At 36.1% G+C, this 27,151-nt stretch overlaps 2 protein-coding genes across 2 annotated transcripts; one reads left to right on the top strand and one right to left on the bottom strand.

Moving 5' to 3' along the window:
* The first annotated feature begins 562 nt into the window (after window positions 1-562).
* On the top strand, window positions 563-5,932 carry Dera (deoxyribose-phosphate aldolase). Its single transcript, XM_074095108.1, has 6 exons — window positions 563-792; window positions 891-1,084; window positions 1,548-1,707; window positions 2,591-2,820; window positions 4,891-5,037; window positions 5,581-5,932. Exons 1-6 carry the CDS (start codon window positions 765-767, stop codon window positions 5,776-5,778), a joined length of 957 nt encoding a protein of 318 aa, XP_073951209.1. The 5' UTR covers window positions 563-764; the 3' UTR covers window positions 5,779-5,932.
* Window positions 5,921-20,341, bottom strand: LOC141433183 (uncharacterized). Its single transcript, XM_074095107.1, has 5 exons — window positions 20,160-20,341; window positions 9,956-10,927; window positions 9,775-9,865; window positions 8,940-9,108; window positions 5,921-7,525 (listed from the first exon to the last, which is right to left on the bottom strand). Exons 1-5 carry the CDS (start codon window positions 20,178-20,180, stop codon window positions 7,366-7,368), a joined length of 1,413 nt encoding a protein of 470 aa, XP_073951208.1. The 5' UTR covers window positions 20,181-20,341; the 3' UTR covers window positions 5,921-7,365.
* Between the last annotated feature and the right edge of the window lie 6,810 nt (window positions 20,342-27,151).

Here is a 27,151-nt window from a genome sequence, read left to right as displayed (position 1 = left end):
AGGAAATGAAATAGCAACAGTAGAAACCAATTGTTCACTTACTATGTAACTTTTATTGTTCACGCATTACTATTATAATTATATTTTTTTAGTTTTATTGATATATTTTGATTAATTTGATTGATTTTTAGTTTTATATATATTAAAATTATAAAAAAAATAGATTACTAATGTACCTACCTATGGGCAAAAATTTTCCGAAAGTATCACATCCCAAAATATATTACTCAAATTATCATTTGGCAAAACATCATTTGCCAAAAAAACTTACCGCAATTTTAGTTAATTTTTTTTTTGGCAAATTGTTGTTTCACGAATAATTACTTAGTCATGTTTCATATTACCAAGTCTTGCGAAACTGTTTCGGGTTTTATAAATCTATGATTTCATTATAAGCACCTATTCAGTACCGTTGATATTTCTATCGAAAATAAGGTAATTGTATGGACTTATTTTCCTTAGACATGACCGAAGAAGATTAACAAAAAAATACTATGCGCTGCGGCGCGCGCGCTTGACATCGATTTAAACTTTTCATGATGACATGACATGGACACTTGACTTCACTCACTTATTTACAGTATGTATGTAGTACCTAATTACCTAAGAAAGATAAGAACTGGCCTCTGTGTGTGTGTGTGTTGTGTTATCACCGAAGTAGATAATAACTTTGCTATCGTTACTCAATAATATAAATGCACGATTTTGTTACTGAAGTTAATTTATTAGAAGAAGTATAATCGTGCTCCGAAATCTTCGTAAATATGGTGAGAGAAGTGTTACAAACTTTTGGTAAGTTTTCAATGACTTTTCGGTAAGATATTTCCACCAATGTGATATTATATTAATGCCGGATGCGTAACTAATTATTACTGTATTAATGTTATTAGATCCGACTATGTTTCAAAACATACACATAAATAGGAACAGCGTGGACGAACAGGTGAAAACGATATTAGATCGTAATCCCGTGTGGCGCACTGAAACCTTCAATGCTTGGCTGCTCAAAGCAGTGACAGTGATAGACTTGACTACTTTATCTGGCGATGACACCACATCGAATGTTACGAGGCTTTGTATAAGGGTTTGTACATTACACAATTTGTTTGTTTGTTTGTTTATAAGTACCTACTCTTTATTGTACAAAAAGGAAATACAAAATGGTACTTACAAGTTTTATTATTTTATTAGGTTTCTATTAGACTTAACTACACAACTAATGCAATTATAAAATACTAAGATATATAGTTTATTAAACCAAGCTGTAATAATGATACCAAATGTGCCTCACTGTCTGGAACAAATAGGTAAATAAAGAAATAGAAATCTTTTTGAATTGAAACTCCTGACTATGGTTTTCACTGCAATCAAAGCTGAATTCTGGCTAGAAATCTGCTCTAGCAACGTTTTCAGCATCAGGTAGAATCCGGCCAAAGGTTTTATTATGTGAACTGTTATAGTTCACTGGTGGAGTTCAAAATATGGGGATATTTAACACTGGTAATTAAAATTAGTATGTTCCAACAAAAATCTTTTTTTTTACCCAGGCTGCGCATCCACTGTCACAAAAATTAACTGAAGATTTAGGACTAAGTAACTCAGAAAAGGTCAGAACAGCAGCAGTGTGTGTTTACCCCAACAGAGTTGCTGATGCTTACAGTGTACTTAAGCGAATGGACTTGACTGCGCAAATCCAAGTGGCTTCTGGTAAGTTTATTTTGTGCTGGCACTCAGAATTATACCTACAGTCAAATTATTTTCTATGTTTTTGGAATAATAATGGTCCCATCTCTATAAGACCATTATTATTCCAAAAAAATTGATTACATGGCTCTCCATGCAATCATTGCACCAATTTTGAGATTGGTTATGAGATGACACTGCCAGACAACTTAAGTTGGGTATTGTATTGTACAGTTATTACTCCTGAAACTCCCAATGTCTACACAGATAAATATAAATATCCATCCATGTTGGTGCAAGTTATAATTCACAGGCTAAACAAAATTGGTGCATCAAGCTGTTGCCTCATGCCAAGTGCTCAGCTGGACGACTTTGAGTATATTTACTACTAACTGTTGCTGGCAACTTTGTTTGCCAAGAATCCGTTTGTCATTATTATGTGGGAACTATGCAATTTTCCAAGATAAAAACTGTCATTATGTCCTTCCAAAATATCACCATGCCAAGTTTCTATCTAACCACTTGACAGTCCGGAGTGTGCGGCCAATATGCCATAAACCGTCCAGATTTTTCATTGACGGACGAAACACGCTGTGTTTCCACAATTTTATAACTACAAGGTTTTGAATAAAGAAGAAATACTGAGACGTAAATTAATGTTTACTCATTCAAATACTATTTATAAAACAATAGCATGTAATTTATGATTTATTCACAAAATCAAGGTTAAACTTTACAACACTAAAGTATCCACGGACGGTTTGAAGCAGTCTGGTTTTGGATACCATGGTATCGTCAGACTGTCAAGTGGTTAAGTCATTGTAGCGGTATCATGAAGAGGTAACAGACAAACAGAGTTACTTTTGTATTTATTAAAAATATATTGAGTAAGAACTTCTTGTTACAGTTGCAACAGGTTTTCCCTCTGGCCTGTACCCTCTTCAAACCAGATTACATGAAATAAAGAAGGCAGTAGAAGACGGAGCTACGGAGATTGATGTGGTACTAGATCGTAGTCTGGTGCTCACTGGAAAGTGGGATGTTTTGTATGATGAGGTTCAGGCAATGCGCAAGGAATGTAGTGATGCCCATCTCAAGGTTATCCTTGGGGTTGGTGAACTGGGAACTTATGAAAATGTGAGTAAATGTGAAAGTGTAATCTTTTGCTGACTGTACTTACATTATCATTAAAAAAAATATATATATCATGGGACAATTGACACCAATTGACCTAGTCCCAAAGTAAGCTTAGCAAAGCTTGTGTTATGGGTACTAAGCAACGGATTAATATAATTATATAGATAGATACATACTTAAATACATATTAAACACCCAAGACCCGAGAACAAACATTCATATTTTTCATACAAATATCTGCCCCAACACGGGAATCAAACCCGGGACCACAAGCTTCATAGTCAGGTTCTCTCACCACTAGGCCATCTGGTCATCAAAACATCATTAAAACATACAACGGTATTTGACTATTTTGTATATGTTTTATAAATTAAAACTACACAATGCCTGTTATCAAATAGAAAATCAATTTTTAAGCTACCTTTACAAATAACAAAGTTATAAAGGTTTGAAATTCAAGATTAGACAGAGAAAGACATACTGGCATGTGACGTCACACGCCAGTACCGCCATACTTGCTGCATAGAGAAAAGCGTTTGAGAAAGAGACAGATTTTTCAAAAATATGAATAATTAACTATAAATCCAATTTTCAACCAATTTAAATTTTCTCTTCATTAAACACTATCTGTATATCTATATTTTCATAATAATATTAAGATAAGGCAAAATCAGGAGTTGTCAAATACCGTATTAAAACTACACTGTAAGTATATAACAAATTTCAAGTTAGTCTGACCACTAGAAGTACAAGTGGCTATTGTTGACAGATACTGTAGTCTTTGGTTGACAGTTTCTTCTTTTTTTTTTGATTTATTTATTTTTTGTTTATATTTGTATACCTGTTAATATCCTTGTCTTTAATGATAAAAAAACCGGCCAAGAGCGTGTCGGACACCCGAAATAGGGTTCCGTAGCCATTACATAAGTTATATTTTTCTAAGGATTTCGTATTTGGTACGGAATATTCCAAGTTTAGGTATATTTTATACCTTAGGCTGCTATTTACTCAACTACTAATATTTTTAAGAAAACTTAACCGTTATAGTTTTACTTACATGATATAATTACTACCATCCTGAATTTTTAGATTTTAGAGGGGGGGGGGGACGCTCGATTTTAATGAAAATTTGCACTTTAAAGTTGAATATTTTGCAAACAAATCACTGAATCGAAAAATTGTTTTTAGCAACCCCGTAATGATTTTAAAAGACCTATCCAATAATACCCCACACCCACACTACAAGATTGGATGAGAAAAAACAAAATCACCCCCACTTTACGTCTATGGAAGGTATTCTTTTTAAAAAAAAATATTTTTTTATTATAAAATTTTGTCGGCATAGTTTACTTATATATTCGTGCAAAATTACAGCTTTCTAGCATTGATAGTCTCTGAGCAAAGCCGCGGACGGGTAGACAGACAGACATGGCGAAGCTAAAATGCAAATGAATGAAGCGTAGGCAGCGTAGCCAAAATGGCAGAAACGGAATCCAAAAAAATACGGCTAAGTTCTTATATTCTTGGGAATATAAGAACAATGCAATTGCACTCCAGGTTCTCAAGATATAGGCTCAGCCTAGTTTGAGGACCGCCAGATATTTCTTTGTTGTATAATTTACGTCTAATGTTTTAAGCGAATAAATGATAATAATTATTATTATTATTTATTATTATAACCTAACCAACAAAAAGTTGGAAAACCCCCGACTTCGTCACTTCAAAGTTCAATATCTCAAAAACAGCTGAACCGATTTTGATGAAAAAGTCTAAGAACCATCGCTAGAAAACCTGATTTCAAATAAATAAACTGCATTCAAATCGGTCCACCCGTTTAAGAGCTACAGTGCCACAGACAGACACACAGACATACAGTAGGACACACAGACACACATAGCGGTCAATCTTATATCACCCCTCTTTTTGCGTCGGGGGTTAATAACTTATGTTTGTCACCTTTTTTTTTTAATTTGTTTATATCATGAAGTAATGGTGATATCTGTAGGCAGCAGTAACAATTGACCTTTACCGCTCTTTGGAAAACACTATGTATATTATCTTATGTTACAGGTGTACAAAGCGTCAATGATATCAATGATGGCAGGCGCAGACTTCATTAAGACCTCCACGGGCAAGGAGGCGGTGAATGCAACGCTACCCGTCGGCCTCGTCATGTGCCGAGCTATAAGAAAGTTCTATCAAATGACTGGGCAAAGGGTAAGAGTGACTTATAATAGAAATTCATTCTTAGAAATCAGAATATCTCATTTACTTGTAGGTACCCATGCATTACTGTAAAGGAAAAGAGGATGGGGTCTCTGGCACATTTTAGTTTAGATCGATTTTAGTTTAAATCTCACATTCATTGTCTGTTTTGTTAAATCTGCAAAAAATGAATTTGTTGGTTAATCCATAAAAACGGAAAAAACCCAAGATACTATTTACTGCTTTACGTAAATGTTTTGTAGGCGGCCGACTGGTATCACTAGTCCAGCTAGCCCATCAGGTATCCTATCTAATCTAAACTAATGTAAGAATTAGTTAGATTTGTTGGTATGTAGGGGTAGTCTCTGGAACCCTATCTCAACACTATCTCTGATTAAAGTAAGCTTACTTTTTATTGTATTAAAGCACAAAATACCCTTGGGACGTAGATCTATAAAGTTGCCGGCAACAATATTCTAATGTGTAACATTATAACTGTGGAAATCATTCATCATTCCTCTGATATAAACTCACATCTAACCGTATTGGGGACAGGTGGGCCTGAAACCAGCTGGTGGTATAAAGACAGCCCGTGATGCCGTTAACTGGTTAGTACTGGTTCACACCGAACTGGGGCCTGAATGGCTGTCACCGACATTGTTCCGCATTGGCGCATCGAGCCTCCTCGACGTGATTGAGAAACATCTGCAGTCCAATGCCGCTCCGTTCAAAGCTGAACAGTTACAAGGGTAAATGACACGCCGCCGTGAATAATTTTGGCGACGAGTAGAAGGAGAGTGAAAGTTCACTGGTAAGGTAAGTAGGTATGTTTACGAAAGAAATTTGAATAAGTATATTGTATATATTGTTGTTGTTTCTTGAGAAAAAAAATGAGTCGAAAACAAAATTGTTCTTTTATTTTAATTTATAATTTAAACTGTACGAGAAATATACAAAATTATAAATTAACTACTTACATCTCAACTGCCGACTAACTCGATCACTTCTATTTTTGAAACAGTCAGCAAAAGTCTTATTTCTAAAATTATCTAAGCATTTACATTTTGTTTTACTTAAATATGACACCGATATAACGAATAAGTAACTTAACGATTGGTTAATTTTATTTATAAATCACAATAGGTACTCAAATTACATTAAATGCTCATAACATAAAATCCTCATTATTACAACACTGAGCAGTCAATATACTTACATGCTAAATTTAAACTTTATTAATATACCCTTTTCAGTTTTTTTCACTACCCATAAAAAAACTTGCTAGTACCTACCTAATTTTCCTTATTTTAATTATTTTGGAATTTCTGAAATCGAAAAATTGTTATCAGAATACTTATATATTTTTCGATCAATATTTTACTTTTAACGCAATTTTGTTTCGATAGCAGTTGCCATTAAGCAACTGAAAGGAAAATAAATTTAAATTTTAATTTTAATATTTTATACCATACAAAAAAAGAAAAAATAGTTAGGTACTTAAACGTAAAGGTTTTCATGGCAATACTGGATGTTCGGAATATAAAAGGTACCTTTTGGTAGAAAGTCGAACGTGGTGATTTTAAGGAACGACGGCAGGTCATTATAAAAAAAATATCACGTTAGTTTTATCCACAATCTCACTTTCTGAGATATTAATTTAATGCAATTTTAATAATTCCCATTTCTGTCTAGAAAATTTCAATATAAAGTCTCTTTTAAAGTTATTTATGTGTTTGCTATAAATAAAGCTGTAGGCGTTAAAACGCTCAAGTGTGAAGAAAACGTCTCCGGCTAATCGTCCTTCTAATTACATAGTTATAAAGAAAACTATTTACATTTGAAATTAAATTAAGGGGTTCCCGTGTCCGTGTAGCCAGTTTTCGACAGCTAGATAGGTGTATGTACCGTATCCTCCGTGCTAGAAATACTTACAGGTAAACTAGGCGCGTTTTTTTCCACTTAGTTACATGTATGTATGCAAGGTAGCACGCAAGAAAATATTCAAGCCGAATTCGCTTTTTATACAACAAATTTCAAGAAACTAGCGTTACATTACGGGGATGATAAGCTAACGAGTTATAAGTGATCCATCCAGCTCTGTATTCTGTAATGTAATGCTAGTTTCATGATATCAGTTGCATAGTCTAAATTCGGCTTTAACTATGTCAGATCTCACACAGTCGAGTCAATGAAGGTTATACCTAAACGTGTAGGGTGAACACAATATCATAGGTATTTATGCACTTGACTACAGTCCCCGCACATATTTAGGAAATGCACCCAGGATCGCGGAAACTTCTTGAAACTGTTCCTAGTATTTGGGATCTCTGTGGTTGGTGTTCACGGTTCGTTTTCTACGGGGGCCTCGGCGCGGAATCCGTGCTCGGGATGGGCATCGTAGTTGACCACGCGGAGTTTCCCGTGCTTGTCCATGTAGCCGTAGTGGCCTCGTACGTGGCCGTCGTTGTCGCGCTCTTCGAAACGGAACTGGCGGTTCTTACTGGAATAAGATTAATCAGCGATCAGTGATCATTTAGTACCAACAAAGGATCAGAGGCTATAAATATTGTCGCATTTACAATCTCTTTCTGTCAAGCGGTAGATATAGGTAATATTTACTTTTTTTTTCTTTCAATATTTTATTTCACCTCTTTGTCGGCGTAGTAAACTTACATGGGTACAGTCACCAGCACCAATATCTGACACAACAAAGCATGCATAATTATCTGACACGACTATTTCTAGAGCTGGTAGGATATGTCAGATATTTTTGCACGTTCCGCTGTGCCAGATATTACAGGTGACTGTACTTATGCAAAATTACAGCTTTCTAGCACTACCTACTAATAGAAGCTAAGCTAAGCCACGGACGGACATGGCGAAACTATAAGGGTTCCTTGCCCTACGGAACCCTAAAAGCAAACAATAGTTCTCCAAACCAACTGTATTCAAATACGCGTGTCCCGTTTGTTATTTAGTTATGACCATAAAACCACTTTAAATTTGAGTTAACTAGACAAAAGGCATGCCCGTGATTTGCAAACTTGTCTATCGTCGATTGTTATCTTTATTGCCGTCATCACGCGACGCCGCACAATGAAGACTTACAAATGGTACGCTTTGTGCTATAATGTTAATTGACTCGGCGAAATGTAGGACTGGGACCTTTGAACTATTCTGTGTCATGTGCGCTAATTCTAAGTATGTCAGGCATTCTGTATCTAATTGCTTTGTTCATACCTTAAACCGTATCACAACACAAACCGTTTACAAATTCAATAGCCGACATACTAACATAACATACATTATGTCCCTTTGTCAATTAAATTTTAGTAATTGGTGGGCGGTGTTAAAGACAGTTGTAAAGAGATGGACATTCAAAAGCCCGCTCTGGAGGCTTTTGTCAGAGTTTTCTCCTAAGAAACTCACAGTCGGAGTCGCGCATCGAGGATTCCGAACAAATCTTTAGATCTCTATGAATATCCAGTGTTAGCAGAGCAGAGCCCCTCTCCAAAGCAAGATGTGCGCATTGTGAGATTTGTGAGGTTATTTTAGAAAAAAAAATAAGATATTCAGATTTTTCTTATTCTATGCTATAAGAGCTACCTTTCAAGTTTATAGGAGGAGCGAACCCTACCCTACGTACCCTATAGGTTTTCGGTTACGGCAATTTGTATGGAAACGAAACACCTTTTTTGATCCTTTGATGACTGTATCTTTTAATTGCGTTGACTTAGTTTGATTATTTTTCACACCTTCAAGGGGTAGTAGACCTATTTGACATTAATTCCGCTTGATACATACCTCCACGCGTACCTAAGAAAAGAGTCTTTACAGACAGGGACAACAAAAATCGTCGGCGCTCAAAAATCGTCCTGTCACTATAATACCAACCCTAAAATTTACAAACTTACCCCTTCCCGGTGTCGTAGCCGAACTGATAGCTGTGAGGCCCCTTCATGCCGTGCATGCGGAATTCTGTCCGGTCTCCCGCGGGCGGGGGCTTGGATGGGGCTCCACCAGACAGCGGCCTCAAGGGCGGTGTTGGCGGCGCCTGCCGAAGTGGCGCGGGGTACACATTACCTGTGGACACAAATTACCTTCTATACCAAACTAAGTTTTTTGTACGGTTCGATTAAGTTGTCATATTGTGCCTAACCTAATATTTTCCCTAATAAGTAATCCTTGTAAGATAATTTTATACCTGCTTTACCTGCAGTTTCACACGCGTGAACCATTAGATCTGGCAGTTGAATTGAAATTCCACGATTTTACTAAATTCTCATGGGAATTTCCAAAAATTACATCATGAATTTGATTAACGTTGCATATAAAACACACATATGCGCTGAATTTCACGTCAATAATCCTAGCATTTGAAGCATTTATATTATTCCAGACGTCCAGTCCAGATATCACATACAAAATTTCGTCTGACTACGTCCAGTCATTTTAGCGTGAAATGAAGACTGATTTTGCATTCAAAACAACTGTGCCAAATTGCATGATTCTCAAGTCTAAACCTAGCGGTTGAGATTTCAAGATTTTATCCCAATACCTTGGGATACAAAGTAGTTAGCTAGCCTGTGTTATTCCAGACGTCCAGCTACATACCTTTCTCATGTAATTAGTAGGATAACGTTTTCTGTGCTATAAGTACTACGTACTTACCTATAAGGAGGACTGGCATAACCATCCTTAACTTTTTGTCTGTTATGTACTATATTATATGCAATAGGTAATACTTACGTCCAGGGTATCTAAAGTGAGTTTCTGAAGTATCTTGTTCCGCTGCAGGCGCGCCGCTTTGTTGCTCTTCAATAGATGCCAATTGTTGTTGCTGAAGAAGGAAGATATCAATAATATAATATTAAAATGTTTTTCTTTCTTTTCAATTTATTGCATGTTAATGAGCAAATTTTACACTAACCTTAGCAGCTTTTTCCTTCCTAAGCTTGCGTTTCTGTTTAGTTTTCTCGTACAGATAAATCTCTTTATCTGCCGGTATCGAAAATTCACTATCATCCCCAGAAGTTGGATTAAATGGATTCACAGGCTTTGCTTTGGGCACATCGGTTAAAGATTCTTCAGCGAATTGAGCTAACGGAATTGGTACGGGCTTAAATGTCCCTGGATACTTTTTCGGATATATTTTTGTAGGGGTTTTATACTTCGGAGACAGGGGCTTTGGTGGCGTGAGATGCAAAGAAAGCGTTGGCTCAACAGCTTTAAGACGGAAATTTACAGGCGTGTTTTTTGTTAGCAGTGGATTAAAATTCTGATTAACTTCCATAATCGGTAGTTCGTACACTTCTTGCTGAGGTGCGAGGAATTGTTGATGCTGCTCCTCATAGGGAAGCTCTAATTCAACTGACGGAGTTGGGAGTACAAAGTGGTTTTGTGCATTTTCTAAAGGAGGTTCTAGTTGCCTTGAAGGTATTGGTAGAGCAATTTGCTGTTCGAAATGATGTGCTTTTCCGGCTCTTAGATTTTCTATGTTAAATTGTGGTGCAGGACTTTCTTCTGCCATAAAAATAGGAATAGCTTCTTGTTGTTGCGCCTGGGGCAGCAGAATGCTTGGATTGTCCTGTGGTGATGATTGAGGTATGGGATACCAATCCGACTGGGCGCCAGTATTAGCAGGGACGTAATAGAAGTCCTCTTGCTTCTCTTGTGTCGGAGGCAACAGGTAAGTGGGTATTATATCCTGCTTGTCTTCCGCGGGCTTATGCGGGTTCGGTGATACGAGATAACTGTCGACGTTGTCTTCGTCTGATTCGTAGTAAATTGGAGCGCCTTGCGTTGGGCTCGAATCGTTCACTTTAATTGTGTCCGTCGTGCTTTCTTCTTTGTCGTCAACTGGCACTCTGATCGCTACTGTATACACGACGAGTACCCAGGCCTGAAAAAAAAGCAAATAGATTGAATCATTCTTAAACGCGAAGTTAAATTTTCTAGGTAATAGAGCTGACCAAGTAGGGTGTCGGACTACATATAAGTAAGGGTTCTGTTAGTTGAAATGAAGTCAACATGGTTTCCACAGCGATCGCTGAACATCCAAAAAAAGAATTCCTTATATGAAAACCGTATAGGTTTCGTTCATTTGTATAAGAAAGAATTGACGATATTTATATCAGACAAATTTCGTGTTAATTATTTATAACTTCATTTACCTACACAAAAAAAAACTAAGAAACCTCTTCGTCATTTTCGAACAGTTTTTCAATGAACCCATCACATACCACCGTACGCTTGTTTGTAAATATTTACCTCCTATTACTATTAAATTTTTCCATTGTGATATTCCATTTTTATGGATATTTGTGCGACTATTTAGTCTTCACCCATATGTAGGTGTACTGGTACCTCTTATAGTTTCCGAGTAAAACGCCTATGGCTTATGGACAGATACAGCAGGGCTACTACGAAACTCGAAGTTCGTGTCGTGCAGTCCCTCTGACACTTATACTACTTAATACGAGAGCGAGAGGGACGGTACGATACGAACTTCGAGTTTCATAGTAGCCCTGCAGATAGGCAGGATGAAACAATAAAGACTGACTTGTATTTATCTCTATGTAACCCTAAAAAGTCAATCAGTCGTCAAAATATTCAAATCAAAATCAAACAAAGAATAAGAAAGTAAACGGGATTGCTAAACGACCTAAACAGCCGATTAACTGTACAAAAAATATATGAGAATTTTCTATTACATCACGTCACGTAATCTTCAATTAAAGGAAACTATGTCACCACCGAAGAAAAAGTATATCTTGGAGCAAAAAAATCTTGTGGCGATGTCCGACTATTGCACTTAACGGCCACTGGAGCGGCACAGACAACACAGTTTGTTTTGTTGTTTCTATACGTGACGTTTGAATGATGCAGTGGCAGATGGTTTGTTTAGTCAGGAAATAAACATTTGGTTATAGGTACTCAAGCAATTTCGCTTTTTTTGAAATGAAAATATAATTATGTTGTTCTAAATGTTTGTCCTTATAGTTAATTATTAGCTTGTCACGCAACGCAAGGTCTCCTATAAATATTTATTGACTTAATATCCTATTTATATTTATTGACTTCGATTCAGTGATTTTTTTGCGAAATATTCAACTTTAGTGCAAATTTTCATGAAAAACGAGCGTCCCCCCCCCCTCTAAATCTAAACCGGTGGATGGAAAAAACTGAAAAAATTCAGGATGGTAGTAAGTATATCAAACTTTCAAGGAAAACTATAACGGCTAAGTTTGCTTGAGAATTATTAGTAGTTTAAGAGTAAATAGCAGCCTAAGGTAAGTATAAAATACATCTAAACTTGGAAGATTCCGTATAAAATACGAAATCCTTAGAAAAATATTACTTAATTTTTTCGTAATGGCTACGGAACCCTATTTTGGGCGTTCCCGATACGCTCTTGGCCGGTTTTTCTGTATAATTAACTCAAAAAGCCTCACATTTTGAGTTACGACAGTTTTTGATTTAATGTGCGACCTATAGGTGTCCAAAATAAGTGTTAACAGAAACAGGTCTCCTAGTGACCATTTGTTTTAAGTCTAAAATAAATGAACAGGCTGTTTTCACAAGGTTCCCAGTTTACTGTTACTACTAAGTTTCTATTACGGTCCGAGATACCGTAGCCGCCAGACATATCTTATTTTCTGAAGGACAAAACCTGGGTTACTTTGCAGTGTTCATAATTATGTTCTTATGCTGGTAACCTATTGAGTTTAATTTTGTCTTTCAGAATTTAAATTGTTTGACGGCACTGGAATGAGGACAGTATAAGTTGTACCTACGAGTATACAGAACCTGCAAAGATAAAAACAATTGTCAGTCTTATATAATATACCGGTACATACTTATTCATAACACCACTCCGCTACTGAATTGAATCGAAATTGAAAGCGCCAAAAAAACCACGCGAAGTGTTAAAGTAGATTACACTACATTTATACGATTCGCATTGTCACGTTTTCAATTGAGAAAGAATAGATGTCATAATACTCCGTAACCGAATCGCAGGGCAAATATTTTTATTTCTGCTGCTCTAGTAACCGGTTTTGCAAATGGAATCACTGCAAATAATTATAATGACTCCCTCGCACTAATATAATATGACGCAAGAGAAATAAGTAAGTAGGTCATTTATGGATAATTATTAGGGAAATTATTGGAAATAAATATTGTATTACTTAGCTGGTGCCCGCGGCACCGCCCGTGGTGTAGTTTTTTTTTTAATATTCTAAATCTTTTTTCATAAGAACCTTCTCCTGACAATAGCAAACACAACAAAAAAAGAATTAGCGTAATCGGTCCAGCCGTTCACGCGTGGTGCCGTGACCAAGGGAAATAGGGATTCATTTTTTTATATTAACTAGCTTTTGCCTGCGGCTACGCTCGCGTTAAATTCGGGGTAACATAGATAGGTATACTTTCTACAATATTTTTTTTCCTGTTTTGATTGTTTTTTCGGAGCATTATGTGGAAGACACAGACAGTCGTTGGTTTAGACAGATGGTGCAAATTATTGGAATTCAAAAATCGACTTAAATTAAAATAATAATAATAATCGTAATTCATACAAACTTTGAACTCTTGTTTCACATATTCAGAGGTAGAATTCCAAAAAATGTTAAAGTACCTTTAATGTCGTAAAAGGAACCTCTGTGCAAAATTTCAGCTTTCTAGGTTCAAGGGTTAGGGCTGGGCGTTAATGAGTCAGTGAATGAATGAATGGCTTGTATTTTTATATATAAGTATAGATAAAAGAAGATAAAAATTGAATTTTATTATAAATTATAAATATTATAAATTCAGTAATCAATCCACTTCATTTTTAGGGTTCCGGAGCCAAAATGGCAAAAACGGAACCCTTATAGTTTCGCCATGTCTGTCTGTCTGTCTGTCCGTCCGCGGCTTTGCTCAGGAACTATCAATGCTAGAAAGCTGTAATTTTGCACGGATATATATGTAAACTATGCCGACAAAATCGTACAATAAAAAAATTTAAAAAATTTTTTTTAGGGTAGCTCCCATAGACGTAAAGTGGGGGTGATTTTTTTTCTCATCCAACCCTTTAGTGTGCGATATCGTTGAATAGGTATTTTAAAACCATTAGGGGTTTGCTACGACAATTTTTCGATTCAGTGATTTATTTGCGAAATATTCAACTTAAAGTGCAAATTTTCAATAAAATTGAGCGTCCCCCCCCTCTAAAATCTAAACCGGTAGGTGTAAAAATTTAAAAAAATTCAGGATGGTAGTAAGTATAACAAACTTTCAAGGAAAACTATGAAGGCTAAGTTTGCTTGAGAATTATTAGTAGTTTAAGAGTAAATAGCAGCCTAAGGTATAAAATATACCTAAACTTGTAAGATTCCGTATAAAATACGAAATCCTTAGAAAAATTATACTTATTTTTTCGTAATGGCTACGGAACCCTATTACGGGCGTGTCCGACACGCTCTTGGCCGGTTTTTAATTGAATGAGTGATTCCATCTCTGTATGTTGGTTTGCAAAGCGCCTTTGATAATGTCTTCTCAACAGTCGTAATTTGTTTAACCTAGGCTCCAACCTCACGTACCTGCGCATTATAAATTAAGAACATGCCTGCTTGGAATTGAGTACCTAAATTGGATTTACCATCAGCCAATCTAGAGTTTGTAATCGTTCCGAAGTAATCTCACTCGAGCGTTTATGTAAGTAAAGCCAAAAAGTTTTACCGCTTACTGCTAATGATGTGTGGTTTCTTCGATGTTCACGTCTGTTTACATCCGCTGTGAGACCGTAAAAACAACTATTTCAGAGTTTAAAACTGATGCGCATTTATCTTGAATAGTTTTTACTCGTCTAAAGTACAACCATCAAAAAAAAGGCTTGGGATACTTACTCATTATCCCTACACAAAGTAAGAATATGCCCATATTGCCCATATTGAAATGTTCAGAACTGACTGCGGATAAATAGGCCCTTTTGATGAGTGTGAGATGAGTTCTATTCTCATGGCTACAAGTTTTATTTGAAATGAAATGGAATGAAATGAAATTATTTATTTCACAGGAACATACACAGGTGTTACAAATATTACACATGTCAGAAGAAATATTACATAGGTATACATGTCATGTTTGTTCTGCCCCAATTTGGCATGCAAAATCTTAAACTAATCGCAAATTAATAATCTAATTTAAAAGCAATTTATTAAATTAATTATATACTTAATCAAAATATTCTTTCAAATTATAAAATGGTCGCATAATCAAGAAGGATTTTAATTTTCTACAAAATTCACTAATATTATTACATTGTTTTATGTCCTCGTTTAAATAATATACCTACATTTTAATACTATTATATTCAAGACTCCTTTTAAAATGTACGTAATTCTTAGATCCTGGTAATTGAAGGTCAAAATTTAATTTACATAAGCTATTTGAGGGCATAGGTAATAAAACTGGCAACTGGTATCGATTTTAATGTAGTTAATCAAGTTTCGGATAGAGTTAGTCAAACAATATAATATATTGTAAGTTTTGAAGTGTTTCAATTATTTGAGCGCTTCATAGCGTTACTAATTTAATATGAATTTCCAACGATGGAGAACCAAGTATCTACGCCAGGTTATGTAGCGGGCATGAAGCATTTTAAACCTAAGACGACTGTGTAACAGCGCTTCATACAAACGGCGATAAACGGTTTGCACTCCGAATACGTTACCAATCTCGACTAATTTTTGATGTGGTGTCAGTCCATATACAGCTAGCTTAAATTTTATCGTTTATGAAAAGACCTAGACTTAAATTGACAGAAGTAAATCCGTTGTAATTTACGGCGTTACGAGCTCCGCTGTGACAGAAAATCGTGCCCGATTTCATGAAACAAGTTAGAAAAAATTGCGTCAGGTGCATCCACTTGAATAAGATAACGAAAGTAACAGTTTTCCTTTTGTTGCGAATCGATTTGTTACCTTGCCGCTTGTAATTATGGTACACTTGACCTGGCCGACTCAAGGCCGGCTCGCGTAAGACGCTTCTTTATGCTCAAACCAATTTAGATTCTGCATTAAAGATTCATAATATAGTTAACAGTTTAATTGGAAGTAAAATACTACTCTTTCGTACTACAATCTTTATATTTATATACTCTCTATTTATTTATATTAGCAACAAACGAATTTCTATCTACATTAACATATCAGGCTGCTGTCACGATACTCCGCCATGTGGTGCCGTAGAATGATAGCTCTAGATTATTAAAATTAGTGTTATCTTTTGGTGATTTATGTGTTTGTTGTCCATTGCTGTAGCCCAGGCTGTAGGTAATAGTTAAACAGAAAAAACCTATCCAACGATACCCCACACTATAGGGTTGGATGAGAAAAAAAAATCATCCCCACTTTACGTCTATGGGAGATACCCTAAAAAAATTTTCTTAGTTTTTTATTGTACCATTTTATCGGCATGGTTTACATATATATCCGTACAAAATTACAGCTTTCTAGCATTGATAGTCCCTGAGCAAAGCTGCGGACGGACGGACAGACAGACAGACCGACAGACAAACAGACAGACATGGCGAAACTATAAGGTTTCCGTTTTTGCCATTTTGGCTCCGGAACCCTAAAAAAGCTCGTACCTACCAATGCAGATGCTTTAATACTTGGGTACCTACAGTGCTAAAGCTCTAACCTTATTATAAATTTCCAAAGTATAAAAGTTAAGCTTTGTAGACTTCAACAAATACAAATACTTAGGGGCTGTTTCACCATCCATTGATTAGTGTTAACTGACGGCTAAATGTGATGCCGTCTCTATTTGTTTTGTTCGAATAGACGGAGATGGCATCACATTTAACCGTCAGTTAACACTAATCAATGGATAGTGAAACAGCCCCTTATTCTAATAAAGTTTAATAATTAACTTAACTAGGTTCATTTAAAGTTGAAGAATGATAAAGAATTTATTAACTTCAGTTTTTTCATAAAAGTTATAATCAAATAGTTTCCTGTGCGAAAGTCATTTAAGTATGCCCCAAGACAATTTCACAATTTACTTATTTACAGGAACAGGTATAAAACATTAATAAGTTTGTTGATATAACCTATATCAATTTACATAAGTCATAACCTACCTAGAGTCAGTAAAGTTGCAAAGAAAATTAATTCTTTTTTACAACTATGTTACAACCTATCGTCAGTTACAAAGAAAATTTATCCTCCCATTATAACCTAGAGTTAATTGCAAAGTAAACTAACCCTCATGTTACAACATATCGTCAGTTGCAAAAAAAACCTCTTGTTATAACCTACACTCAAAGGAAAGAAAATGCACCCTCCTAATCCTAACCCACATAAATTACAAAAGAAATTAACCCTCCTATTTCAACCTAGCGTCAGTTGCAAAGAAAATTTACCCTTCTATAACAACCTAGAGTCAGTCCAAACAAAATTAACCTTTCTTTTACAACCTAGAGTGAGTTGCAAAGAAAATTTAACCTCCTGTTACAACCTAGAGTCAGTTGCAAAATTAACCCTTCGGTTAAATACTTCGGTTACTGCACTGGCTTACAATGCATCATCGTAGTACATTCATTTTTCATATCAATCTCAATAATAATACGGAAGTATCTGACTCATACGTAACATGTACTAGTAGATTGTAGGTAACTCATCTAATTCATTATTTGGGCCAATCAACTTTTTTACCAACACTAATCTGTCCGCGACATTTTTCAAATAATTGCAGATTATTGTAAGTAAACATGTTTTTTCTGTAATTCAATAGTTGGTGTACCTACATGAATGCATGCCATCCTACGTAAGTTCTACCTATTAAACCGTGAAATATCTTGTTGGAAGTGTGATTTTTTGGTAACGCCAGAGACAATTTTGGTAACGCAGCAGACGCCCAAAGTGTCGGTAAAATAGTTGATTGGCCCCTTTAAGTCCATTCGTCCAGTGATGAAATATTTGGCTGTTTATCTGGCGGAGACATTTTGTTTGTAGCCGTTTGCGGTCAGGGCTTAATGGGGCGAATATTTTTATTAATAACTTTCTTTTCTAAGAGAGCTGTAAAGGCCGCTTTCGAGACTCAATGGGTGATCGTAAGCGATACCTTTGCCAAGCAGATATCGAGTGTCAGCAATGCTTTGAGATAAATTTCTGGGAAATGATACAGTGAGATGAATTGGAGCTTAACCTTAGGTTAGTCGATAAATAGATTTCTGGAATCTTTATGTTTTAGTTTTTATTCAAATTCTTGGATTAGACAAAACCGCCTTGAGTAGCCGTAAACTAAATTATTTCTTTGTACGTAATTACGAACATATAATTAATCTTATTGTCTAAAATAATTAAACACCGCCAAATTGATCCAGTCCTAGACTATGGTAGACGCTATAGGTAGATACTAAACAACGGATAGACATACATGTGTGTCTTCTGTATTAGAGAATAAATGTTTTCTTTCTTTCTATATAGATATAGCTGTTGTCCGCGAAGAATTCGTTTATCGCTATCCCGCGGGAACTATGCAATTTTCCAGGATAAAACTATCTATAAGTACCGATATTTTGAGTCCTGAGGATCCTTCCCGCGGGACTCAAAATATCTGTATAGGTAGGTACCAAATTTCATATAAATCGTTTCTGCGGCTTAGACGTAATAAGGTAACAAACAAACAGACTTACAAACTTTCGCATTTATAATATTAGTAGTTATAATACTTATTGCTGGTGGTAGCATTACAGTCAAGTGTAAAAATATGAACTTATTCAAAGTTTCAAAAATAAGTACCACAGACTCTTAATCCGACGCAATAAGGCCGCAGTAACATATTTTTGAGTGATTCGAATAGATACTTATTTTTGCACTTGACTGTACATAAAATCTAACTAAACGAACATCCAAAACACGAGAATAAACATTCATAATTTTTTCCTACAAATATCTGCCCCGACCGATGATCGAACCTGACTATAAAGCTTGAGGCTCGGGTAGTTACCTTCCATTTAGGTATACAGCCATCAATTAAGACAATTAAGTTAGTAAAAATGACACTAAAGTTGGTTTGAATCGTAATTCCTCAATTTCCTAATGTTTTATGAATACACCTGAACTAAAAAGCAAATAAAATCCATTTTACTGGCCATTGTATTTTTAATGAGCTCTCGTCTGATTGAACGAGAGATATTGAATGGAAAGTGAGACTAATAGGCTACGAATCAGCAAGCAAAATATTCGTGTACTTGCTAAAGAAATGTTCGTTAGATATGCCCTTTTAACTTAAATGATTTCTTTTTCCGTACATATATTTTCAAGCCAATATTAATCAAAATAAGTAGATACCCTTCCATAGTTCTATCAAATCTAATACAAACAGCGTAAAATTATGAAACTGAAAACTGATACTACATTATGAATACTACGAAAATCGAAAATAATCTCAAAGTGCTTTTTAAGATGTTATAATATTTTCAAGATATACGCTGGCAATAAATTAATTTAATTTTGTATTTTCCGATTTTAGTATTTTTCTGAACAAGACACGAGTTAAGTAAGTAAGAGGGGCTGTGCTAGACCTTTAATCCTTACTAAATAGCATTATAAATTCCAAAGCAAGTATGTTCGTTTGTTTACGCTTTCACGCTTCAAGCATTCAACGCATCGTTATAAAATTTTGTATGAAAATAGCTTGAGACCCTGGGAAGGGCATATATAGGATAGTTTTTACCCCAGAAAATTGAATGGTTCCTGTGAGCGATAAATGAATAATTATTCACAGACGAAGTCGCGGCATGCAACAGCTAGTATCTTATATATTAGCACTCACTAATGTAATTCATCATTTACTTATCCATTTCTAGGAATGCTTAAGTCTTTGATACATCTGTATACCTTTGATATTTGCGTGAACATTATAACATCAAGATTCAAGTGCCTCAGTTTTAGTAGATTAGTGCCTAGCAATTTTCACCTCCTTTTGATGGACTTAAAATAAGGGACTCATGAATAACGAGCTTATTCGTAACTTTTTACTGACTTATTTAATGTACATCTGATTGTACACTTTAGGTAATGTTTCTGCTCAGCGGAGTTATTCACTAAATAAGTTAAGCAAAGTACCAAAGTACTCACCATACACAATTGCCGCCACATCTCGTAGTCCTTTACCCTGAAGTAATTACACTTTAAATAAAAAACAAACAGCTTGTCGCTGTCAAAATAATGAGTTGTCACAACACCTTGACGTTTGGAAGTTCGCGCGTCGATCTCCCGCCCTATACTGCGTCCGCGTCGCAGTCGCTGCTCGTAATAAAATAAAAAGGCGGGGAGGAAAGGAGTTTATATAAGATCGCCAATTTACCTCTCCGCAGTGATCCAACTTGTCTACACTTTGTTTTGTTCTCTATAGTTCCTATTTACTCTAATGATCCGATTATAGACATTATTTTAGGAACAATTCATGCGCGAAATCACCAAGACTTTGGATGGTTCAATTTAACGTAGTAAAGATTATTAGAACAGGTGCGTACCTAATTAAGTTGGCCAATTAATTGTGTCCGCTCTTGCTACATTTTTGAGATAAAAAAAGTATTCAAAAAGACTAAATAGTTACTAAATAGAAGTCGTTTGGCCTAATTGTCGAGGTTCAGCCTTCTGATTGCGATCTCTTAGATAATAGACTCTATTAGAAATTTGGTTACTTAGTTAGTTCTAGTATGTTTAGGCCTTTACACAGATAGCTGGGAGGGTTGAAGCTATCAAGTAAGTAATTTAAATTAGTGATTGATTCAGGCACTAGGGTATTTTCCGGAGGTGCACAAAAAAATGTCTACAAACATTTACCGGTTGCTCTGCAACTGCACGTGCAGGAAATCTACGCATGAAGATGGTATAAATTCTGTGTATCACAGACGTAGCTTTTTTGCACATCTGGTTGGTTCATAGAGTAATGAAAACCCGTTCAAATGTCTGTAAGTAGGTACTTGTGATCTATGTTAATTTTAAGTTATGATCGTTCGGGGTGAGGGTCAATGACAACAAAAAAACAAGAAAAAGCACGGTGAGAGAGTTGAGATATATTTTTAAGTAAAATAGGTTTAGTGTCCAAAAATGCCCCATAAACTCATCATGTCAGCCGAAAGACGTCCACTGCTGGACATAGGCCTCCCCCAAGGCTCTCCACTCAGACCGGTCTTGTGCTTGGAGGCCTACCGACAGCTCGTCTCCCGGTCCGCGGACGCCATTCGAGAACCTTCTGACCCCATCGGCCATCAGTCCTGCGACTGAAACTTTATCATAGTCATATTTAATCATAATTAGTCACTTTCTGTGAATGATTAAATATCTTTAAGAACAACTAAAAATATTAAATAGCCGCGTCGCTAACAACGTAGGTACCTACCTACTTAGCTACTCGTACCTACCGAATCGACCATGTCAAGAGTAGACTTCTTTCCGCTCTATATTTTACTATGTATTTATCTACGAATATAACCTACAGATTAAAGAATTATTCATTAAAGTTGTTACTTTTCCAAATGGAATTATTACTCAGAATTAAAAAAGGCGCACTTGACCGCAAGTTCATACAAAAATCCTTCCTAATAAAGCGTATTTATTACTTACATAGGAAACAATAACCCATAATATAATGTACCTAATAGCAAATAATGTAGCGTCCAGATATTTTATTACATAATTTATAGCATTGCCACGGGCCTGTGGGTAAATACAATATTATCTTTAAGTAATGTTAATTCAACAGCCGAGAGCTTCAAAAGTACAAATCAATGTTCGTTAATCAAAATGCCTTTTTATCAAGTCTTCTGGATATTCTGCTTTGTGTGTCATATTCAGTCATATTTGGTTACGTCCCATAGAACTAAGAACAAAAGGAATAGACATGTTACATACCTTATACGTATATTTCATTTCACATCGGTCGGCAATTTTGCGCCTCTGCCACTGTCTGTGAGCAGAGCTGATTATTCGTAATTTCATTGGGTTTTATTAGATGACACAATGAAATGTAATGCTTTTTTAAACACCATCTCTACCTACATTGATAATTTATTTGTATGCAGCTAACTTTATTAAGACTAAGCTGGGAAAATAAATATACGGCTTTTAAACCAAATCACAGTCGCATTTTTATCCTAATCTATACTTTTAATACCTATCTTATGCTTTTAAAATGCCTATTAGTCTTAGCAACTTTTATAAGTGATGTTCTATGTTCTTGCATAGATTTTTTTTTATCGAAACGCACCACAGTGTGGCAAATTGTTAAAACTGTACGCATAAATTTGATTGTTATGGCTAGACACGATGCATTTAAGTAGAACTTAGATGAAGTCTGTAGTAAGAATCAGACAAGAACTTAACTTCAAAACAGATCACAGAACCTTGTATACTTTTGTAAGCTCAGGTATCTTTGAGGATTCTCTGCAAAACTCTGTAAGTAATACTTGATTCTTAACTCTTTTATCGATGAATTTAAAGTTATCTAAATTTAATACAAATAAAGGTCATATACAACATGTACAATCTAAGTTGTCCTCAGTCACAGGTGTAGCACATATATTGAAACTACATTTAACACCTTAGGTAAATTGTATTTCTGAGATCCTTTAACTACTGATTAAGTACAAGTCTTTAGTTTTGGAAAGTGTTCTCAGCTTGCGAGCCGGCGAGCGAGAGACGTCAAGTCGGAAAAACATCATGGCGGCCGCCCGCGCGTAGTGCGGTGCGGCTTCCGGCTAGGGATGAGCCGTGCCAACATTAGAGCTCGCCTACAATCGCCACAATACCTCACAAAGCTCGCTTAACAATATACAATTCGTTAATAAAATCACACTTAGATTATTTAATCGAAATATGGGGAACTGATGCCAAAACAAACCTACAAAAATTACAAAGATCTGAAAACAAATCAATAAAGACCCTATTTCAATATGACTACAGAATGAACACCCAATTACTATACAAGAAAGTAGAACTGTTCAACATAAGACAGTTATACACATACTCAACATGCATTTTCGTAAAAAAGATCCTAACAAATAAAATACATTCAGACATCTCTTTCACACAACGAAAATTCAAACACTGCTTAAGAAATACAAATAAGTTAAAACTGCGAAAAAATAGAACGGGCTACGGTAAAAGTAGCATAATGTATGAGGGAGCTCGGATTTATAATGAATTACCAAATAATGTGAAAGATTGTGAGTCTCTCAGTTTTTTTAAAACCAAATTGAAACAACACATTTATAACACTGTGTAACTTAAATAAATCTCCAACGGTCATGCTGAAATGTCTAATTTTAAGGAATTATATTATTTAAGCTCATTTTAAGTGAAGTGTATTGTTCTTATGAGTAAATAAAAGCATCTCTAAACCTAATACTGAGATCGACCCAGCAACATAGTTAAAATCTAAGACTAGTAAATCTGTAGTCTGTACTTACTATTCTAGACCTACCTACCAGATTATCCTATAGTTTCAGGGGCTGTTTCACCATCCATTGATACAATATAATACAATAAAATACAAAGACTCTTTATTTTACACCAGACATAGTAAGCGATACAGAAAACAGATACACAGAGAAAAAATTACAAGGTGAGCAATAGGCGGCGTTATCGCTTAAGAGCGATCTCTTCCAGGCAACCTTTTTTACAGAAAGAAGGAAGGACTATAGTGATTAGTGTTAACTGACGGTAAAATGTGATGCCGTCTCCGTCTATTCGAACAAAACAAATAGAGACGGCATCACATTTAACCGTCAGTTAACACTATTCAATGGATGGTGAAACAGCCCCTACTTAAATGTTTTTATCACAAGTTTTGAAACACAATTTATATTGATTTAATAGGTTTCCACCATCACAAAAAAGCAAAAGCTTCCCTAAAAGTTAATATTGCAAACCATCAATAGTTGGCTTTGATCCAAAAGACCATTAAAAGTTTTTGTTTAATGCGGAAGTTTGCCTCGATCTATTGGTAAGCGTAATTATGTAATGGCTGGCCGGACAAACCACACGGTTTCTGGACTTAAAGTAAGGTGTTGAACAGTTTACCAGGAAATAAGTTTATTGTAAAAGTTGGTGCTTTGTACGATTATTTTGGTAACTTTTATATACCTACGCATGCATCTACGCACTCATCAAAAGTAACTCCGGTTTTTTTTATCCTTATACTTAGTTTTGAACATTTCAATACGTAGTACAAGTCCTGTGCACAGTAGTGGCACGTATATAGGCTAAGATAATGATGATGACTTGGTTATTTATTATTTAATTTATTTATTCGACTGGATGACAAACGAGCAACTGGGTCTCCTGATGGTAAGAGATCACCACCGCCCATAAACATCTGCAACACCAGGGGTATTGCAGATGCGTTGCCAACCTAGAGGCCTAAGATGGGATACCTCAAGTGCCAGTAATTTCACCGGCTGTCTTACTCTCCACACCGAAACACTACAGTGCAAGCACTGCTGCTACAAGGCAGGATTAGCGAGCAAGATTGTGGTAGCAATCCGGGCGGGTCTTGCACAAGGCATCGTTGCATTTTCATCAGAATCTAACAAGAACTAAGCATTTTTTTAATTGGTTGAAATGTTTACTGTCACGATCAAACCAGTTAGTAAACTGTTTCTGTAAGTAATTTATACTGTTTCCTGGTGTTACATCGGAAAGCCGTCATCAGGAATCAGATCATCATAGATAGACGATATAACGCGTGCCGTGGTCATTTAAAATCACATTACAATGTCATTAATGTCTAATTTTGACAAAATCATGCGTCTTCGTGGATGGCACTAGGTAGGTAGGTATACATGCGTAATTTAAAAATGTGTACACGTAATCAAATAAGCCAAAAAGTATGTAAGTAGGTACAAGTTCCATTCGTTTTTAAAATAAGTTAGCACTACAAAAACAATTCATTATAATATTATGAATGACTAACTAGCTGCTACCCGCAAGATTGTCTGCATCCCGTGGGAACTATGCACGTTCCCGGTATAATAAAATAGCTTATGTAAATCTGGGAGTGTGGCTTTCTATAAGTGAAAGAATTTTTAACAGCTGTTCAGAGATTACCTCCAAATTAAAACAAACACTCAAAGATAGATTCTTTATTATAAAAATAATGAATTCCTTGTGTCGCTACTAAAACTCAATTTCCGCGCATTTATTCCCAACCCACGTGGGAAAAAAGGCTAAATGTCGCGTCCGAACAGAAGCGCCGCTAAGACTGGTACACAATGAGTTAATTATAATTGTACATTATTAATTTTATTGTTATGCAGCTCACGGTGACTTATTATCGTGTAATTTTCACGGTGCTTAGGTCGAGCCCTTGCTTTGGACACGACGGATCAAACAGGTACTTATTGCTTATTATCTGTCAAGGCGATCGTGTTGGCTTTAATCAGCCTCAATGATGTCACAAATTAAAAGTGGTAGGTATACTCGCACTCAGTTTTCCTATACAATACAAAGAATTTTTGTTTTACCTATCAGCACAGAATACTTTGCTAAAACCAGCGCCTGGTGTACGTAGGTACATGCGTAGGTATGGTTCATGCTGTAGAGCATGAAGAGCGGTCGCTCTAGGCGCTTAGATTGCAAGGGACGCCATTTTCTACTCCAAAAATAATCACTCTACCTTGATCAAGGGCTAGAGCCGGCCGTCAAGCCCCACCCAAACAACAATCCAGCATCCACTGCAGACAGATAGACACCGTTACAAATTCGATACCAAAGCCAGCCTCTCCAAACAGCCAGGTGCACGCCAGGCAACGCTCACTCCAGGGATCCATGTAGTAGGTACATACCTGTTTTATGTATTGCTTACCATCAGGCCCTCCTTCCCACTGGGTATTCTATGCCCCTAGTGACTGAAAGAATACTTACAGAATGTAGACTGTAATAGTTTACTTGCTTCAAGTTTACGCATTGCTTTGCAGGGGGGGATGAGGCTTGATGAAGGTAGAGCGAATTGTCTAGACTCTAGACCGCTTCCACCCTTTTAAAAATACGTCATAATAATTTTATTTTGAGCTGGAAGCCGTTATCATCTAGCGCCTGGAGCGACCGCTCTTTTGCTCTACCCCAGGACGACGCTGCGATGGGTCCTGGGAATTCTTGGTCACATTACTCAGAAGTGTCTAGGACCTTTGGTAACTTAAAGACGGTCTTGCTTTTTAGTGTTCAATAAAGAGTCATGATATTGTATTGCCGCGAGCTAGCGTCTTGGTCGCGCAATGAACAGGAAAAACACTAGCCGTGCTCGCGTTGTGGTTGAGCCGTGAAGTTGTATAATGTAGTTACTTTAAATATAGGTGCGTAACATGGGCTAGCTAGCTAACCTACTAGGTAATAAATTCCGTGAATCCCAAACGAAAGTCCAGTGAAAGTGTTATCGTTAAACGTTAATGGTAAAGTTGGACCTGGTGAAAACGGGTTTTATGTACATAATAAGGATATAAATGAATTCATTGACAGGGTAATTAATTACTTATGTAATTAAAACTAGTTTTAAAGACGTATCTGCTACTAGGTCCCGATACTCATACGTAAGATTGGCAAGACCCTCATACATAGGTTATACCTAGATAGTGCAAAAGTGCGTGCCTATATGAACCCTTAAATTGACAGTGTACACCACAGTGACCATGATTCAAGACTATCTTTTTGTATTTTTTTGAATGTAGAATTTTTTAATACCTTGGACGAGGCTTGAATCATGATTTTTTCCAATTTTGTAAATTTAAGGGTAAGTTACACATAACCAACAAAAACCTACCTAAATATGTTTATGGAAAGTTGTTGAAATTAAACTGTGAAACTACTTGTACTACTTATTACTTATCCTGTGGTGAAACGTTTAACGAAACTTAATTATTAAAAATCATTTATAAAATCAGTTACCCTACTAGGTACTGCTGTTGCTTGCCACTTCGCTTACATCCCGAGTGAACTTCATGTTTCCCTGGATAAAAAGTAGCTGAACCCTTTGTAAGGCCCCATTTATTGGGACATCATCATCATCATCATCATCAGCCCGAAGACGTCCACTGCTGGACAAAGGCCTCCCCCTTAGAACGCCACAA

This window comes from Choristoneura fumiferana, chromosome 12, assembly GCF_025370935.1.
Source record: "Choristoneura fumiferana chromosome 12, NRCan_CFum_1, whole genome shotgun sequence".
Classification (NCBI taxonomy): Eukaryota; Metazoa; Arthropoda; class Insecta; order Lepidoptera; family Tortricidae; genus Choristoneura; species Choristoneura fumiferana.
This window is presented reverse-complemented; position numbering and strand designations above follow the sequence as displayed.

Excerpts from the sequence above, each read along its gene's own strand:
- LOC141433183 (XM_074095107.1), bottom strand. The coding sequence starts at position 20,180 with ATGTGGCGGCAATTGTGTATG. Across the intron at positions 9,866-9,955 it reads GGAAGGAAAAAGCTGCTAAG|CAACAACAATTGGCATCTAT; the intron begins GTTAGTGTAAAA and ends TTCCTTCTTCAG. Across the intron at positions 9,109-9,774 it reads TCACTTTAGATACCCTGGAC|GTAATGTGTACCCCGCGCCA; the intron begins GTAAGTATTACC and ends TTGTGTCCACAG.
- Dera (XM_074095108.1), top strand. The coding sequence starts at position 765 with ATGGTGAGAGAAGTGTTACAAACTTTTG. Across the intron at positions 2,821-4,890 it reads AACTGGGAACTTATGAAAAT|GTGTACAAAGCGTCAATGAT; the intron begins GTGAGTAAATGT and ends CTTATGTTACAG. Across the intron at positions 5,038-5,580 it reads ATCAAATGACTGGGCAAAGG|GTGGGCCTGAAACCAGCTGG; the intron begins GTAAGAGTGACT and ends TATTGGGGACAG.